The following is an 18,485-nucleotide window of genomic DNA, read 5'->3' on the forward strand; positions in this document are numbered from 1 at the left end:
GAATGTTTAAATGCTTCTGGCTTACCTTTAAAGGGAACCTGAGTTTGGTCTGAGACTTTTCTATATTTACCCTTCTGTAGCTCTTTTATGGATTTGTCCCTGGTGAAAATCCCGAGATTTTAAGAAATCCCAGACATCAACTACTAAATTCTCAGCTTTGGCTCCAAATACAAGAACTTTTTTTTTTTTTTTTTGTCTGAAGAGGATAATGATTACACTTACAGACGGTATAATGAAAAAGCACCAATGCAGTTTATTTTAATGCTTCTAATTCACGAGAGTCACTTCTTAATGCTACAGCAGAAGTCAATTCACCAATACTTAATTTGGAAAGCACAGTCAAGAAAGACTCCAATTTTCATTGGGACTACACAACTCAGCACAGTACTAGGCACCATGAATCTAGAACAAAAAACCGAAGTATGCATGATACAAGTAGATCTTAAACTCCAGGGGACCCATGAACCTCTGAAAAGTGTATACAAAAAAGCTGTGTAGTGTGTGCATACATTTTTCTGGGGAAAGGTCCCATGACTTCAATCAGCTCCTCAAGGGGCCCAAACAGTACACAGGAGAATTCTAATCTCCTCCGTATTTCCAATAAGGGAAGCTGTGGACCTCAGAAAGTTCACTTTCGCACATCTCAGAGTCCGTTTTCAGGGAAAGAGGGTGGAAAAGAAAACAAATGAAAGTAGCTCGCAAGGACTAGGCAGGGAAAAACTCCAGAGTGTTATTTACTTTATAAGTTTAGTAACATGTTCTGGGTTAGGGAAAGGAAATGGGGATGTAAGTGCTAAGGGAAGCTGGAAGCAAGAAGACTCCTACGAGCTTTATCAAGTCCTCACAAACACCACACACTTTAGTATGAATAAAGCAACAGCAAGAATTTAAAATGCAATGTAACGCAAGTCCAATTTTTCAGTTTCGGCATATTAACAACCTATTTTTATTTTTGAATTATCACAAACTTCAATCAGAATACTTTAAAAAATATTATTCTGCATGCGTTTAACAAATCTGACAGAGGACAAGTACCCAGCTGACTTGCATTATACTATGAAGTTTTACCTGAACGGCCGGCCAATTAACACAGATTTAAAATCATTAAGTACAGGTAACAGTGAAAATTTCAATGCATTATTCTGCTGGCATCCTACCACTAGGCACACGTTCATGTAACACTACTAGCGATTACCCTGGAGCATGGGCAGAATGCGGATGGAGGAAGCTCCCTACCAAGCAAGTTTAAGGGATTAAATGTCGTCGACGTCGTCGTCGCTACTGAGGACAAAGCTGCTGCCTGTGGAGAGGGGCCCTTCATCTTTCACATTCCCCACGCCCCTCACTGTCCCTCTCTCGTCAGAGTCGTCAAACAGCTTCTCACTAGAATCCTCGTCGTCGAACAGCTTCCCGTTGGAATCATCCTCTTCGAACATCTTTTCGTCCACGTCTTCATCTTCCTTTACCTCTACTCCTTCTTCCTCGTCCTCTTTGTCATCCGAGTCTTCGAACATCTTCTCGTCAGCGTCTTCGAGCCCCTTTTCCTCTGCGTAGTCTTCGTCCTCCTTGTCGTCTGACTCGTCATCAAACACCTTTTCGTATGTGTCTTCCCCTTCTTCCTTGTCATCGGACTCTTCGTCAAACTCTCTCTCGGAGACCTCCTCCTCAAACACTCTTTCGGAGCTGCTATCTCCAAATTCCGATTTGTCAGAGTCATTGTCTTCGAACTCCCTACCGAGAATGTTTTCACCAAACTCCCTGTCGGAGCCGTCCTCGTCAAAATCCTTCTCAAGGCCGTTCTCTTCAAATTCTTTCTCGGAGCCGTCTTCAAACTGCTTTTCAGAGCAGTCTTCTTCGGACTCCCTTTCCGAGTCATCTTCATCAGACTCCTTTTGGGGGCTCTCATCCTCTTCATACTCCTTGCTGGGGCCGTCTTGGTCAGATTCCTTTTCAAGACCATTCTCTTCATAATCATTTTTGAGCCTCTTCTTTTTGGATTCCCGTTCGGGGCCATTCTCTTTAGACTCTGTTTTAGGACTACCCTCTTCGAACTCTTTCTCAGGACTGCCTTCTCCGGACTCTCTCTCAGGGTAGTCTTCTTCACGCTCTCTTTTGGGGCAGCCTTCCTCAGACTCTGTTTTGAGGCAGCCTTCTTCAGATTCTTTCTGGGGGCAGCCTTCTTCAGCCTCTTTCTCGGGGCCACTCTCTCTGGCATCTTTTTCAGAAGCATCTCCTTCAAATTCTCCCCCATCTTCGGTTTTTTCAAACTTCTTTTCATCGATAGGTTCTTCGAATGCCATTGCATTTGTGGCTTCTTGTGCATTCATTTTAGATGTGCTAGGGTGCTCTGAAAAATGCCTTACTCTAGAAGGCCCTGCCCTTTCCAAAGCACAAACGGAATTCGAACGCCGGAGGCCTCTGTTGGCCTCGGGAGCATTGAGGAAAGCCTCCCATCCTCTCAGCCTTTCCTCCCTTTCTCTTGTGGTCTCTTCCACCTGTGGAGAAATGGGCATTGCCAGTAAAATAAGTCTGAGGCACAAAGAAGTTACAATCTCTCTGCACACTTCTGCTACTGACACAAGTACCTGATTTCATAAGGCATCTCTTCTCAGGAAATCAGAGAATTTCCCTAGCTTCAGTTTTCAAAACTTTACATCTCCATCCACTAGAGTGGATCTTTTTTTTTCTTTTTCTTAAAGATTTTATGTATTTATTTGACAGAGAGAGATAGCAAGAGCAGGAACACAAGCAGGGGGAGTGGGAGAGGGAAAAGCAGACTTCCTGCCGAGCAGAGAGCCCGATGTGGGACTTGATCCCAGAGCCAAAGGCAGACGCTTAACGACTGAGCCACCCAGGCGCCCCACTAGAGTGGATCTTAAGATCATTTAAATAAATGCCCAACACCACAGTCCTGCCAAAATGTTTCATCAGTGAAAAAGTTAACATGTGAACTCTCTCCATACTTTACTTATCACTCTTCTGAGCACCCCTCAAAATTTCAGGCTGAGAAACCGAAAGACAAACATTTTTCTTTCTAGGCTCTGAATGCAAAGCATTATTCAGAAGAAGTATCGTTACATTAAAGAGGCTAAACTGAACCCGAAACTTATCTTGAAGGACCACTAGATCGGTATTTGTTGGTAATGATACAATTTATGTGCCCTCGACAGTTGCAGAACTCACCTGATAATCTGTAGTTCCATCCCACGCCTGGGCAGTGATTTGACGGCCACCAAACCACCTTCCATCGAGAGTTTGAATACAATAATCAGCTTCCTCTGGATCCCTGAAGGACACAGAGGCCACACCATCTGGGTGTCTCTAGAAAGGGAAGAAAAAGAAGGAATGAATGAGAAAACTAAAAATAAAGCACACACTTTGACAAAAGAGGTATGCAGTAGCGTTCTGATGATTTAAGCTCGAAGGTTTTATGTAAGAAGCAATTCTTCCTTTTTACCCCAGCCAGTAACTTGAAGCTAGTTGCTTCTTGTTTTTTAAAGATTTTATTTATTTGAGAGAGAGAGAGAGCGAGAGAGTGCATGAGCGGGGGGGGGGAGGGGCAGAGGGAGAAGCAGACACCCCGCTGACCAGGGAGCCTGATGCAGAGCTTGATCCCAGAACCCCACGATCATGACCCAAGCAGAAGGCAGTCGCTTAACCGACTGAGCCACCCAGGCGCCCCAAAGCTAGCTGCTTCTTTAGCTTAATCTTGTCTATCAAGAACCAAGCACGATGTCCTTGGAAATGTTTCTGCTGACAACACCGTCTAAAGAGAGGCAAGATGGTATAGTTGTTAATGAGTGTGGACTCTCAAGTCAAATAGCCCTGGGATTAAATTCTGGCTCTGCCACTTAACAGCTGAATGACCTTGAGCAAGGAGCTCGCTCAATCTCTGAACTTCCAGCTTCCTCATCTGTAAAATGGGTATAATAGTATCCACCTACCTCAAGCGATCATGAGGATTAAATGAGGTAACACATAAAGTAGCTCATATGCAATCAATAAACGGCGACTCTTTTAATTATTGTGCGTCGATCTTGGAAGTACAAAGAGTAAGAAGGGGAACATACAGAAAAATGTCTTGCTTGATCGTTCTTCTTCAAACATGGAGGAGGAGAATAATTCATGAAGATAGGGAAAGGTGGGCAAACAGGGAACCACAACGTCTCACACATCTTTCTCGTACTTCTTTTCATCTGATTGTATACTCCAGAGTGATGATAAAGGGAAATCACCAAGGCATACCAAGTCCACCAAAGCCCTGACTGCCGATCCACGTTCATCTAATTATTGCTAACAGATGACTACCACAAGATAGCAGACCTACCATACAAAAACATGAATCCAAAATTTGGGATCTGGGAATAACTTATCAAATGAAAAGAACAAATTGCTTTAGGGATCATTTGTCTAAGCCACAAACTTACATCAAAGAGAAGGAGCTTCCTAATTTGTCCAAACTTTGAACACTCTACTCGAAGGTCTTCTCTGATTTCATTCAGCACCAATGGGTCATCCTGCAAACATACACACGATTAAAACAGATCTGCCCCCTTCTTTAAACACAAATCCTGAGAAATCAAATTTCTTGCTTTGACAACAAACCAACGTACAGAAAAAGATTTTACTTAAAAGTAGTTACTGTTGTCTGCAGTCTACAGAATTTTAAAAAGTCAAAACCAAAGGACGTTGGACCAGCAAGGCTGCAGCTGCTACTCCAGCTGGAGGAAATGGCTAAGCATGGCGGGCAGCAGCAGGACTGCGCTGGAGCAGCGGGGAGGGGGCAGCGAAGGAGGGCTGGAAATCCTAAAGCACAGCAGCTGTAAGGGCAGGAAAGGTCCTCTGGCACACCGGAAGTCAGACACTGCTAATTCCTCTGTTCTGCACGGGCATCCTGACTGTACTGACCACAGCCCTCTGCTTTGGGTTTTGCATAGATTCCCATTTACAGAAATGCTGTAATGGGGAGCGACATATCCCTTTCATTGACTAAGATAGTTCTTTGTGCTTCCAAGATTCTATTTTAACTCACAGGGTAAACCTCCCTTATAAGGATTCCTGTTCATCTTGTCTCCTACCACGCTGCAACAGAACCACACAAATAAAAGAGCTGCTAAGAAGCACACAATAAAATACATTCTCGGGGTGCCTGGATGGCTCAGTGGGTGAAGCGTCTGCCTTCGGCTCGGGTCATGATCTCGGGGTCCTGGGATGGAGCCCCACATCGGGCTCCCTGCCCAGCAGGGAGTCTGCTTCCTCCTCTGCCCCTCCCCCACCTTACCCCATCCCCGCTCGTGTGCTCTCGCTCTCTCTCAAATAAAGAAATAAAATCTTAAAAAAATATATATCCTTAGCTGTTGCTTTCTTTCAACTGTGAGTCTATCAAGGGCACTCAAGTGTTGCTGCTTCTGGAGGTCTTGAGTGGGGGGGGGGGCTCTCCACCCCACAACAAAAGGGTTTAAGATTACCTGTAGGGATTAACAAATCTTTCCCCAAGTCCCAGTGCATGAAAGGGGCTCATCAAACGTTACATTATCAACTTGAATTTCAACTACAAACACATATAAACAAAACATCCTATATATGAACTTCTACTGAAGCAGACTTACGCTTTTTAGGAAACATTTAACTTCATCTTGCTCACGGGTTTTTATTTTCCTCACCAACTAAAGAAGAACTGCAAAGAACAAAAAAAAAGTGCCTTTTCCCTCCTAAAGTTCTCTCAAAAAGCAAAAATAAAGAGCTGGTAGGCAGTTACTGGCATCAAATTTAAAAATAAAAGAATATCCTATAAATCTGAGCCTTCTAAAAGTACAGCTGGATTGCCCCCACTTATAAAAGCTCATTTTGGAGATGCTGTTTGTTTTATATAGATTTGTCAGCCCTGACAGGAATGGGAACCGGAGCATAAAAGGCACATGGTGGCCTTGAGGGGTGTGTGTGTGGGGGGGGGGGGTCAGCTCCTATCAGACTGTGTGCTTTCCGAAGGCAGGAATCTGGTCTGAATGTTTTGTCTGCCTCACAGAACCCAGCACAGGTGTTTCCACACGGTGAATAGTCAATAAAAAGCCTTTTCAGAGTTAGAAAAACAATTCCCAATACCTTAACTTTATTCACCAAGGGAAATCAGGATTACAGTAAAAACATACAAAATTCTTTCAAAATATTTAACAAATTTAAGTGTGACTCCATTGTGTGTGTGGGGGGAGCACCACTCTATTTCTGCAGCAAAGTCTCAGTGTTTTTCCTACAAGCATATCCAATTTTAGCCAAAATCTTCCTACACTTCCGTTTTCATTTATACCAGCTTGAAAAACTAATATAATATAATATAGCCTCACTGCTGTTTAGTAGCCTGAAGCTTAACGCTAACAATCCCCTCCTCTAGGAAAACTCTTTAACATAGCTAAGAATGGAAAATTTCTAAACACAACACTTGGCAAGCAATAGACTTGAGATGAAAATCAGACAGATGCACTGAAACCTCCTGCTCAATACTCATTCTTTTGGGGGGGGGGTGGCGTTCTGTTTTCCCAGGAAGAAAGTTAAACCATATTTCTCACTCCTTTCCAATCTAAACCTACACTGGCCACGACGGCAGCCACTAACCGCCTGTGGCCACTGAGCACTTAAAATGTGGCTAGTCCCAATTGAGGTGTGTTCCAAGTGTGACATGAACACCAGATTTTGAAGATTCAGTACCAAAGTGGGGGGGAACAATGTAACTCGTTAATGTTTTTGTATCACATGCTGAAATTAAAACTATTTTGGATCTATTGGGCTAAAGTTCATTATTAAAATTAATTTCCCCTATTTCGTGTTCTAGTTTAACTGTGGGTCCCAGAAAAATTTAAACTACCCATGTGGCTCACATTCGCTTTCTGTTGGCCAGTGCTGGTGTACAGAATGAGAATCCTACCTTTGCGACACAGTTTTGGTTCTTCACCTCCCAGTACTCAAACTGGCCAGGCATGCAGTTTTATTTACTTATTGTTTAAAGTTTATTGATTTTTTTTTAATAGTAATCTCTATACCCCACGTGGGGCTCAAACCCACAACCCCGAGATCAAGAGTCATACACTCTTCTGCCCGAGCCAGCCAGGCGCCCCCAGGCATGCCTTTTTAAATAAGGCTTTGAATTAAATACTGAAAACCCTCTGAAGTTACATTAACAATATTAGCCTTCGCATTGTTCACCCTGACACCAAAGAGTATTTTTAGGTATTTTGCTTCTCACACGGGTCAACTGTTTGTGGAGTAAAAATATATTCTACCCCCCCAATCTGGTTTCTTTCTGACACCCCGGGGAACCTAACAATTCAGTTTTTGTTTTCCACTACAAAGCTCAATGCTGTCAACTACTCTTTCGATTCACATGGAATCTTTCGTCAAATCAAACACTCCCCCAAAACGTCCAATAGCACGTTTTCCGGCTGCACACCTTGGTGACGAGTCATACAGCGTCTACACCAGCGGTGCCCAACAGGACTTGCTGTGGTGACAAATGAGTATCTGCATTATCCAATACAGAGGGCTGGTAGGACTAAGGAATTCCATTTTTAATTTTCTTTCATTTCAGTTAAATAACCCCATGTGGGTGGAGGTCTACCCTCCTGGATAGTCTACTATGGTGGACAGATTCGTACTGACACACTCTGAAGTACAGGCCCACAGAGACCGGGAACAAAAACTAAGTTCTTTCTCTTTCTCCCTCTCCCTCTGCCCCCCCACCCCCGCTCCCGTGCACGCTCGCTCTCCCTTCTAAAGTAAATAAATCAATCTTAAAAAAAAAAAACCCCAAACACATAACGAGATCCCTCTGTCTGACAGGCTCTCGTGAAGGTGGCAGGCCGCACGAGAGCCGGCAGGTAGGCGAACAAGGGCAGCACCCGGGGGTTTCTCCCACCATGAGCTCTGAAGCCCGTCCCTGTCCTCTCAGCTTCTGAAAAGAACACTTTCCTTCATTTGCAAAGATGCTCAAGAGAAAACGTGTTATCCGCGGAGTGAAGCAAAGGACTCTGCCTTGTAACAGGACTCTGATTCAATCATCCTTTCACTTTTTCTTCATATAAATATTGAGGGTCTGTAAAATAAATACATATTGAGGGTCTACTGTATGCCAGGCAGAATTCTAACCACTGGGAATATAAGAGCAAACGAGGGAGCTCCTGGCTCTCACAGAGCTCACATTCTAGTAGAGGAGATCCGATTATTTCCGATAACAATAAACGTTAGGAACAGTTTTTCAAACTGGTGTAAAAGAAAATGGAAGTCTAAGAGGACTTTGGCTAAACAGGGTAATTTAAAGCCTCTATAACTCCAAAGTAAAGTTTACACTAAACCAGTAAGAGCGTTTGAAAAAAGAACAGAGAATTTACAAGCATGAGCCTTCTGTCCTTAAAATGATCCACTGGAGGGAATTTGTAGGGGTCAAAATCAAGTAAATTTGGCGTTCTGGAGGAGAGAATACTCGTTAAGCTCAGAAAAACAAAGTCTGCACAATGTGATCGCCAGATTCAAATTAGGTGGTCAGTGAGCAAAGCAGGGGGGCAAAACACAAACACATATGCAATCACACAACAGGCTTCTACTTACCGAGGTTCCTGACAATTTGAATTAAGTTTGCATTAATATTCACACTCGAGCATTACAAGTATGAAATGCGTGCATCAAGGATGTCAGGTCATAGACATTAACAGGTCATGTAATTTTAAAAAACCCGTTATTTACGTGGGGGATAGAATGAGATGAACTGTAAGAAATCTGGAGTTGTACCTAGTAGACCAGATAGCCTGATCCAGCTATGTATTCCTTTCAAATCCCTACCTGGCAGGGAGAATGTTTCAAAAAGTGTTTTAAAATTCTTCAGAATTCTACCCAGAAGAGACATCAAATGTTACAAATTGACCACATGTATCTCTCCCCAATGACCTCAAAAGATACGCAGACCCCAGGGGTGCACCGTGAACCCTATCACATCACTATTGGCTGGGCCGGAGCTCCACAGACCACTCTGGGGTCCTCTCCAAAGGGGTTACAATGAAACTGCTGTTCTGTTACAACGCACAGAAGGAGTAAGAGGGGGCTTCAGTTGCAACTAGATACTTATAAACCTGGAGTGGTACAGTACGAACATTTTTTTCTTCTCATGTAACTTGTTATCTTTATGGTTACTTGTTGCCTTTCTCTGTCTGTGTAGCTGCTGATCATTAATTTCAGATTCCAGGCAGAGAATAAAGCCTTGTTCTTCCACAAATGCTGCCATGGGTCTGTGGGAAAGACCGACAAGAACAAGAGGCAGGAGGCCTCTTGTACAAGGCGCTGTGGCGGTGGTCTAGGCCTCGCACGCCTCTCGCACCTCTCCAGCTCTTCGTCCTCTAGTCGCTTTTACCTGATGTTCTTAGAATTTTAACATGGACAGTAAGTATTATAAAGTCCTCCCAATAGCCACGAAGGCATTGTGTACAAGTCAGATCTTGAAAAGCTACCGTCACCAATTAAACATTGGGAGCTGTATTTCATGAACCTGGGTTGTTTTTTTTTTTTTAGGGATCACGTCTGCAGTACCAAAGTGAAGTTCTCATTGGCAAGTGTGAAATGACTCCCCACCGAAACCAGCCCATCCTTGTGGAAATGCACTCAAAACCCACAAGCAGTGCCCAGAAATCGTTCAGTGATTGTATTTTTAATGATTTCTTCAAGTAGCTGCCGTTTGCAGCCACGGTGTGGGTGTTAAACAGTGTTCCCTGGGGAACAACTAAAAGAACCCTGGGCTAAACATGGGAAAATCCAAACGCTTTGATGGACTCTTACTTAGCTCTATTTTCCTACCTTGCCAGCTATGTGGATGTGTAGGATGTGACAGGAGAAACACAAGGCGAGGCAAGCTTTGGGCTCCCTTGAAAGAAAGCACATCAACGTTCTCATCGGCGGGAATATCACCTCCTACCTCAAAATCCATCGGATGGAACATATTTTTGATGATGACAACTCGCTCGTGCCGCATCCGGGATGGGCCGGCTCGTCTCTCAGGTCTCCAGTCCAACTGCCTAATGCGATAAAACAGGAACAAGAGACTGAATTTTGTTTCATACTTGTGGGAGAGGAGAAAAAGAGTTGTTACAATCATCCTCTATCGAGTACTTAATGATACTAATTATCTTGTTTAGTCACAGTTCCCACTGGGAGACTTTCTGAAGCAGGAACATTACTGGGTGGGTGAAAGACAGACCCCGTGTCTGAAATCCCCAGAATGGATCTTTTTTCAGAACTGTGGTCTGGTTACAAACATTCCAATGAGACTCCCATAAAGTGCCAGTTATTCAGTATTTATGACTATCTGGTACGTACGACTACACTTTGAGGGCAAAAAATAAGTTCAAATTGTATTGGTTTTTAGGCATTTTATGATCACAAAGAACAAACTGCATTGAAATATGTAAAACCACTGTTATACAATCTTAAATTTTATTGGTAGGTGTTTACGTAAAATTGGTAGGTATCTAGTCTGACTATTCCTGTAAAAACTATAGGACACCACAACTCAACTCTTTTATGATCACTGTATCACTGGTTTGAGCACAGTGTTAGAAATGTTATTAGAACTCACTCTGATAAAAGAAAGTACTTAACGCTTTAGCTCCCTGTGTAGCTGATGTCAATTCACATCAAAAATGAGCTAATGGCTCTGGTATACAAGCCTGAACTATTTTATTTAATCTGCTGTTCAACTCCTTCCAAAGAGAAGGCCTTCTCATCTCACTGAAGCCCATGTTATATTACAAATACACACTCCAGAAAAGAAAAACACGGCCACTGGCAGATCATCCTACCTTGCAGATTAATGAAGGTTTCTGATGATCTAATGAAATTCTTTGAAAACAATTTATACGTACATTTGACGGAACAAAACTAGGGGGCTATACCAAAAACACACTCTAGGATATTTATACGAAATCTTTCAGAAACGGAAAAACAACACAAACTTCTGTTGCAGAGACAGCTTTTTCTTGTAGTCTTTGCACTTCTTCTTCTTCTTTGAAGCATCATATTCCCCCTTCAGTTGGAACTTTGCCACTTCAACATGTAATTTGTAGCCTCTAATTTCATCTTCATCCAAGAGTTTTAACGCGAGATCCACAGATTCCCTCTTTATAAAGGTAAAATGAGAGACAGGAATTTACATGCTGAAATGAAGCTTTGGGAGGTTTTTTTAGACGAACGATGACCATACATACAATAAACATGTCATCATAACTACCTCCTTTGAGATAAAGAACTCTAGGCTGCCTTATCAGGAAACCTGCACTCTAGACACAGCTGTCCTCAACCAGCTTTGTGAACTTGGGCAAGTTATTCAATTTCTTCATCTGTAAAATGGGAAGAGAAATGCCTTCTTTGCAGGGTTCTTGACAAAATCAAATGAAAGAATGCACATAAAGGATAGAGACTGGCATACAGGTGCTCAATAGATTACATTATTATTGGAATAGTAGTATTGCCTCTTGGAGTCTCAATTTCTCAATGAGGCAAAAGGACTTGTGTGACTTCTAAGGTACATTCCAGTTTAAAATTCGAAACTAGTCCTACTCAAAAGACTAGATGACTCGAGGAACTGGGAATAGCATAGCCAGCCTTTAATTTTTTTTGTTCACCAATTAAAATGTAGGTCTGTGATATAGTGTGAAGATGATTATCTCACGACTTGTACATTAAATACATTTGTGGATTCTGGGTTCCACACAAAGAGGGCAGTTGTCAGCCCTATGCAGAGTCAAAGATCTGAGGACCTGAGGAAAACAAAAAATAACTGAACTTAGCTGCACAATCAAATATGGATCTTAGAACAATTATATATTTTTAAAAGACTTTATTCAGAAAGAGAGCGCCTGTGCACTCGAGCATGTGAGCATGAGTCAGGGGGAGGAGGGCAGGAGGAGAAGAGAGAAGGAGGAGGGGTAGGGGGGAGGGAGAGGGAGGACGCCACACTGAGCGTGGAGCCCGATGCGGGGCCCCATCTCACGACACTGAGATCATGACCTGATCTGAAACCAAGGGTCGGATGCTTAACTGACTGAGCCACCCAGGAGCCCCTTAATTATATTTTTTTGGAACTTAATACACTGGTTGGCCAATCTTGAACTTTTTATCAAGTGACTCAAAACTCCACTTTTCTCTTTAAAAAATTAGAAAATCCAATCAAACTTCCTAAGAATCTGTTCACAGATTTTTAATAACCCTTGAGGAACTTGTAAAACTTTCAAATCTCCTTGTATGTGAAAATTAATAACTACCTATAATGGCCATTCTCCCAGATGGCCCATTCACATTCAAAACGTATCTTCCAAAGAGCTGTCAGCTTAACCCTACCCCTTTCCGACTTCACTGAAACGTTTTACATTCACAACACAGCTGTGGTGTTGGTACTGTTATTTAATCACTTTGATTTTACTCTGTAATTATTTTCACCTTCCATGACATAGGTACACGTCATCGTTGTGCACATTTCTTCTGTATTCTGCAATAATGCATAAAACATGCTCCTAAGGTGAGAGATGTTCCAGAAACGGTGACTGCCTTTGACACTGAGCTTTCCCTGTGCAATTAATTGATGGTGCCATGATTACGTAAAGTTCTGCAAATTTCTATTAAGAGCAACAATCTCTCTTCTCTCCCATTCACGATACATTTCAGAGCAGCAAGCATAGCTACCATCTCCTTTATGGTCTAATTCAGGGCTCAGAAAACTTTTGTACAGGGCCAGTTAGTAAGTATTTTAGGCTTTGTGGGCCACGTGGTGTGTGCTGCAACCACTCAACTCCACTGCTGAAACACAAAAGCAGCCATAGACAAACGAGTAAATGAGTGAACGAATGAATGTGGCTGTGTTCGATAAAACCTTATTTACAAAAAAAGGCAGTGAGCTGGAGTTTGCCAAATCCCGGTCTAATTCATTCCAGTGGGTAAATAAAATGTTACCGGCTTTCTTTTCTTTGTGGATTTTTAAAATGTGTTCTGAGTCCTAAAGAGATCTCTGCAGTGAGAATTCTTTTAAGACAAAAGAAGCACTTCAGTCATATAACTTGCATAATACCTTGGCCTGATAACATATTTTCCTACAACAGTAAATAACCTCACCAGTGCGATACACACAGGCACAATCTGAAATTTTAGCTTTCTTCATATCCTGTTTTGAATAGTTCTCAATCTTGGTTATCATCTATACGAAATTACAGCCCTGGTTCTTGAGTTAAAAAATGAAAATACAAGAAAATTATTTGACCACATAACTAACCTTCAAATAACAGCAAAGACCATCTCCTTTAAGATTTCCTTGATTATCTTTGTAAAGTTTGACCTTAAATTCTTCCGTTTGAGGATCTCTCATAATAATGCCAAACTTGGACATGAGCTGTATAAATTCATCCACTGTAATGTCTGGAGGCAAACCTGTAACATTAGGGAAGAAAATTATAAAAGCATGTACAGTAACAGTGCAGGTTACTTAAGCATTCTACCAATTGGAAATCTACAACTTAGACGAGCACACGTTTGATTTTCTAAATATACGTTAAAAAAATCTCACACCTATAGAACTGAGGAAATTTCATGTTTTAAAATATTCAAATATACATTAAAATCATGTTTTGCTTAAGCTTTGTATCACTGTAGGAGCAAACTGCCATAAGTTACCTAAAGCAGACAAAAAGGATGGCGTACAAAGTTACACACTCGCAATGCTTCCTAGTTTTGTAGTAGGCAAAAATGTATCCCTTACAAATGTCAATAGCTGAACAAAAAAATGACACAATGATAAAACATAGACTTCAGAGAAGCTGAAAAGTAAAAATCACTTCCTGAAAAATCTCAAAGTCAAATATTTTCTACTCTATATTTGTTTAAGAGATGGGGGCGTGCCTGGCTGGCTCAGTTGGAAGAGTGCAACTCTTGATCTCAGGGTGGTGAGTTCAAGGCCCACGTTGGGTGTGGAGCCTACTTAAAATAAACAAACAAATAAATAAAAATAAAAGAGTATACGTACCAGACACATATACATTTGTATTTCTGTCTTCTTCAACGTGAAACCAACCTAAAAATCAAAATTAAAAGAAAATACATGCAAGAAAAGGTAAGAGTCCCATTATGAAATCTTGACAATGTACCAGTTTCTTGAAACTTCCAGGACTCTTTTCTTACCCTTAGAACAAGAGAGACTAACTCAAATCACTGTCCAGCTTTCAAAGTATTCAGATCTTTGGACACTTAATTAGTTTCAGAGCCTTATCTACAAAAGGAGAGCTACTTATCTTGGTTCTTTATGATTCTGCTACCACCTTAAAAAAAACTCTTCCTTGCACTGACTTCAGGCCCTGCATGCAGAAGTTGCCTCTGACTCCAACCTACGGTGTTAGACATGGCCAAGCTGAGGCAAAACTGCCTTGCGTTCAATTTAATTAAACTCAAAAAACTGTAAGAAAATTACCTTACAAACAGAACTTTTGATAGTAGCTCTATTTTGCAAAGGAAGAAACTGAGGCACAGAATTGAAAGAGCCTACCCAATGCTCACAAATTAGTGCGGGAGCCAATATATGAACCCAAATAATAATAATAAAAAAAAGCCTCTCATCTTATGATTCCTTCAAAGCCACTGTAATTCTCCAAATAGTAACCATATATACCCATACTAACATTTAAAATTTTTACATTCATGTTTTGCAAGCTAAATCCACTTGCCTGATTCGGCCTTTCTCTTTTCTCCCCTCTTTTTGGGATCACTGGGTTCAGGGGTTTTTCTTTGCGGAGGTTCTTCTGCAGTCCTAGCGCTGACTTCTTGTACATTTGCAGTAGAGCTAGATGCCCCATCATTAGAAAAGCCATAATTGGCCTGATATGTAGCAATGAAATCTTCAGTGATCTAAACAAAAAATTCCAGCACACACACATATAGAAATTGAAAATTGATTTCTTCCCATAGAGTTTACACTGGGTTAAATTTCAGCATATTTAGTTGTACAACTGAACAAAGAAGTGTTTCTGCAGATAACGGTTGTAGTAAATAGTGTAAATGCAAGAATAGTCACCTTACACAGAAAATGTGCATAAAATGATAAAAAAAATAAGACATGGGTATTTGGGTTATCAAACACAAAATTCTAAGATACTACTGGCATTTTAAGTGATGTTGGCGAGTTTTCTAGTTGTTTCATTTATAAATCACTACCTCTCTCCAATCTACTTGACTAAGGCTACAAGTACAGACAACAAAGGAAGTACCAGATAACGATAGAACAGAACAAAAACCAACAGTCACCTAATAATCTAAAACCAGAACCAATTTTTCTTTTGCTATAGAGATACACAAAAGTTTACACACGCTAAATATTTGAGTATCTGTATGCAGAGAGCACACAGAATGGAACTGATTTGGTATAAGGGCATAGGGCTAACAACTGTAAAACTAAATGCTTATTTTAACTCCATCACTAATTATATCACACTATCATTTAGTGTCAGAAGAAACTAAGAACAAATTCAACTCACATCTATATTCCCCGCTTTTAGGGGGTTAAAAAAAAAAGCACAGTTGCACAATGAAAGACATGGGAGTTCTTCCTTCATTCTGGTCAATGTTACACACACACAGGAGTGGGGAAAATTTTAAACTCAAAGTTTCAAGAGGTATGGGCTTCCATAACATAAAAAGATAAGAGTCACAAATGAATCCATTATCAGACTACTGTTAAAAGTCCTCAGAAACCAAATCTGCTCTGGAGCTGGCACGACCAGTACAAGCAAAATAAATTTAACAATGTGGACGGAGTGGGGCATACACACAAATACAAAGTGGAAAATAAAAAAGTTGAAATAAATAATTTTAAGGGTAACAGTCGAATTACGCAATGGAGACACGGTTTATATTACCAGCTTGCAAGTCGATTAGCATGCTAACTAGTATCTTTTTCCACCCACATGAGACTTTGATTAACAGGGTACTTTTACCAAAAAGTTTACAGAACCAAGTTAACACCAGTTACACTACTTTCAAGCTGGAATAAAATACTTAACAATTTCCAAGCACTCTAAACAAATATACATAGATCTTTTCCACGCCATATTCTGTGCCTGTGGTTATATGGTTCAAACACACATGCCTAGGGACAAAATTTGATAGGAAAGAGAGGTGCAAGACAAAGTTCAATCCGTAAAGAGATATACGATGTGGCTACTCTTTTTCAAACAGAGAAGCTGCCTTTTGCACAAAGTATATGAGCTAAACAAATATCAGAATTCCTAGGATAAGTGAGGTTGGCTATCTGAGATTAACAGCTACTAAATTTGCTCCTGGTGTTTTTCCTCTTTGCAATAAAAAGCAGTCATCAATGCAATAACCAACTGTGACCTTCACAGACAAAATTAGTAAGGCATAGACAAGCCTTAAGAATTAAATTACATTTAAGACATCTCCGTAAAGATTTACGTTTCTCTACACATCGGTTCTGCAACAGAAACAACAAAAAGAAACGTCACTATCCACGGGGCTCTAACTCAGGACCTCAGCAAAGAAAACGGAAAAGGGGCGCCTCGCGAGGCTGGCCAGGCGGGCTCGCTCTGCCGTGGCGCCCGTGCCACTCTCCTACCTTGGGGAACCAAGCCTTCTTGTCCAGGTCCCACTCGTACGGGGTGTCAGCCGGCTGCTGCCCGAAAGAATCGGGCTCTCCACTGGGATCCTTCTGGGTGTCGCCGTCCTTGGCGTCGCCGTACAATTCCTGCATTCGCAACTGCTCATCAAACTCGTCGTTCCCATCCAAGTTGTTGCCGCTCATGTTGCCGACTTAGGCAAGGGACAGGGTCCGCGCGAGCAAATAGGAGCAAAGAGGCCGAGATGCAGCCAGAGGCTACAGAGAAAGGGAGGTCAGCCGCACTCGGCCCGCGCCCCGCCGCCCCCCGGCACGACTCCCTGCTGCGCCCCAGCAGCCCCCGGGAGGTCGGGGCCGCCCGGCGCCCGCGCCGCCCCCCGCTCCGCCCGCCTTCCTGCCGCGCGCGCGCGCGCGCGCCCCAGCTTGCAGCCCGGCCGCGCCACCGCCCACCTGGCTTGCCCCACCGGGCCTCGGCGCAGCGGCTCGTCCCAGGGCGTGGCGGGGGCGCGCGCGCCGCCGCCGCCGACCGGGTTTGAGACGCCTGCAGCGCCCGCGGCTCCCGCGGCCCCCGCGGCCCCCACGGCCCTCGCGGCAACGTCAGGAGATTGCTGGAAAACTGAGGCCCGCTCAGGCTGACGCAGTCGCCATTGTCGGCACGTCGCGACGTCGCGGGTCGCGCCGACACGCCTCCAGTGGCGTCAACAAGCGCCGACGCGGGCGGGGGGGTGGTGGTGCGGGGTCCTATGGGCGGGGCGTCGGGGGGGCGCGCTGCCTTCGCGCGCGGCTGTCACGCGCCGCTGCCCACCCCTGCCTTCTGGGCGGGACGGGGGTGGTGCGCGGGGGCCGCGGTGCCTGGGGACCTTAGGTTCCGCGGGGGCTGCGGCAGGCAGCAGCCGGGGGCGTGGGAATGTTCCCACTCGGCGGGCGCCATCTTGGGGGAGTGGATGGGGCGGGCGGGATGGGTTTGTGTTCCTGAGAAAAAGCTGGGCCTCTTTTCCCGGTTCCGCATGGGAAACGCGACTTTGGCTTGTTTCTTTATGATTTCCCTAGGATCGGCGCCGGCTCTTGTTCATCTTCTTGGCCTAAGCTCCTAGCACAGGGTGTGGTGTCTAGTGCGTAGTGAGTGAGTGAGTGAGTGAGTGAATGAATGAACGAACGAACGAACGAACGAACGATGGGTGGGGACCAACCTTCTTTTCCCAGCCTCCGGCCCCTCCTTTATCTCCCTGCTACCTTCTCAGGCTGGAGATCCACTCTGGAAAGGCGTGGGGCGAGGGGGCAGTAGTTGCCTTCCTCTTGCACACCATGATTCAGAGGTGCTCAAGCTCCAAACCTGAAACTTAAAAACATCCCAAGTATAAACACCACCTTTACTGGCCCAGTAACTTCGGGTTTTTTGTCTTTCTTTTAGAAAAGCACAGAATATTTGTCCTCTATACAGCTTTTCCCCAAATTACATATTTATGGTAGAAAATAAAGAGGTCTGTATTTTTTTTTTTAATCGGGCAGATATTTATTGAGCAACCACGTGCCAGGGACTGTGCTAGGCTCTGGCGAGCCAGCAGTCAACAAGACAGGCCCAGCTCAAGGGACACACACTTGTTTATGTAGATGATTCTTACCAATACTTGTTGCACCAAAAACAACCGTTTAAAAGTTTTTGTTAATTCCTTTAAAAATAGCAATAGTACACCAATTATGTATAAAGATAAAAAATTTTAAATTTAAACCAGACTTGAGAGTGGGGAAAAACTTACCAGAAGAAATTAGTTCTGCTATTCCAGTGACCTTTTGCTTCTAAATATAGCAGTTGCGTATGGGCTCTAGAAAATCTTAACTCCCCAAA

At 43.1% G+C, this 18,485-nt stretch overlaps 1 protein-coding gene across 1 annotated transcript; it reads right to left on the reverse strand.

Moving 5' to 3' along the window:
- Window positions 1–223: 223 nt before the first annotated feature.
- Window positions 224–17,305, reverse strand: HTATSF1 (HIV-1 Tat specific factor 1). The gene is made up of 10 exons (XM_028094115.2): window positions 17,090–17,305; window positions 16,640–16,897; window positions 14,736–14,916; window positions 14,042–14,089; window positions 13,295–13,449; window positions 10,986–11,149; window positions 9,950–10,049; window positions 4,428–4,517; window positions 3,184–3,321; window positions 224–2,495 (listed from the first exon to the last, which is right to left on the reverse strand). The coding sequence occupies exons 2-10, from the start codon at window positions 16,823–16,825 to the stop codon at window positions 1,254–1,256; spliced, it is 2,304 nt and encodes a 767-aa protein (XP_027949916.1). The 5' UTR covers window positions 16,826–16,897; window positions 17,090–17,305; the 3' UTR covers window positions 224–1,253.
- Window positions 17,306–18,485: the final 1,180 nt, after the last annotated feature.

This window comes from Eumetopias jubatus, unplaced genomic scaffold, assembly GCF_037043125.1.
Source record: "Eumetopias jubatus isolate StellerSeaLion01/CBP00866 unplaced genomic scaffold, mEumJub1_p1.0 scaffold_11, whole genome shotgun sequence".
NCBI classification, from domain to species: domain Eukaryota; kingdom Metazoa; phylum Chordata; class Mammalia; order Carnivora; family Otariidae; genus Eumetopias; species Eumetopias jubatus.

Coding starts and splice junctions, on each gene's coding strand:
- HTATSF1 (XM_028094115.2), bottom strand. CDS start 16,825: ATGAGCGGCAACAACTTGGATGGGAACGACGAGTTTGATGAGCAGTTG. Junction 13,450..14,041: donor TACAAATGTATATGTGTCTG/GTACGTATACTC, acceptor CTAATGTTACAG/GTTTGCCTCCAGACATTACA. Junction 10,050..10,985: donor AAGCTGTCTCTGCAACAGAA/GTTTGTGTTGTT, acceptor TTATCGCATTAG/GCAGTTGGACTGGAGACCTG.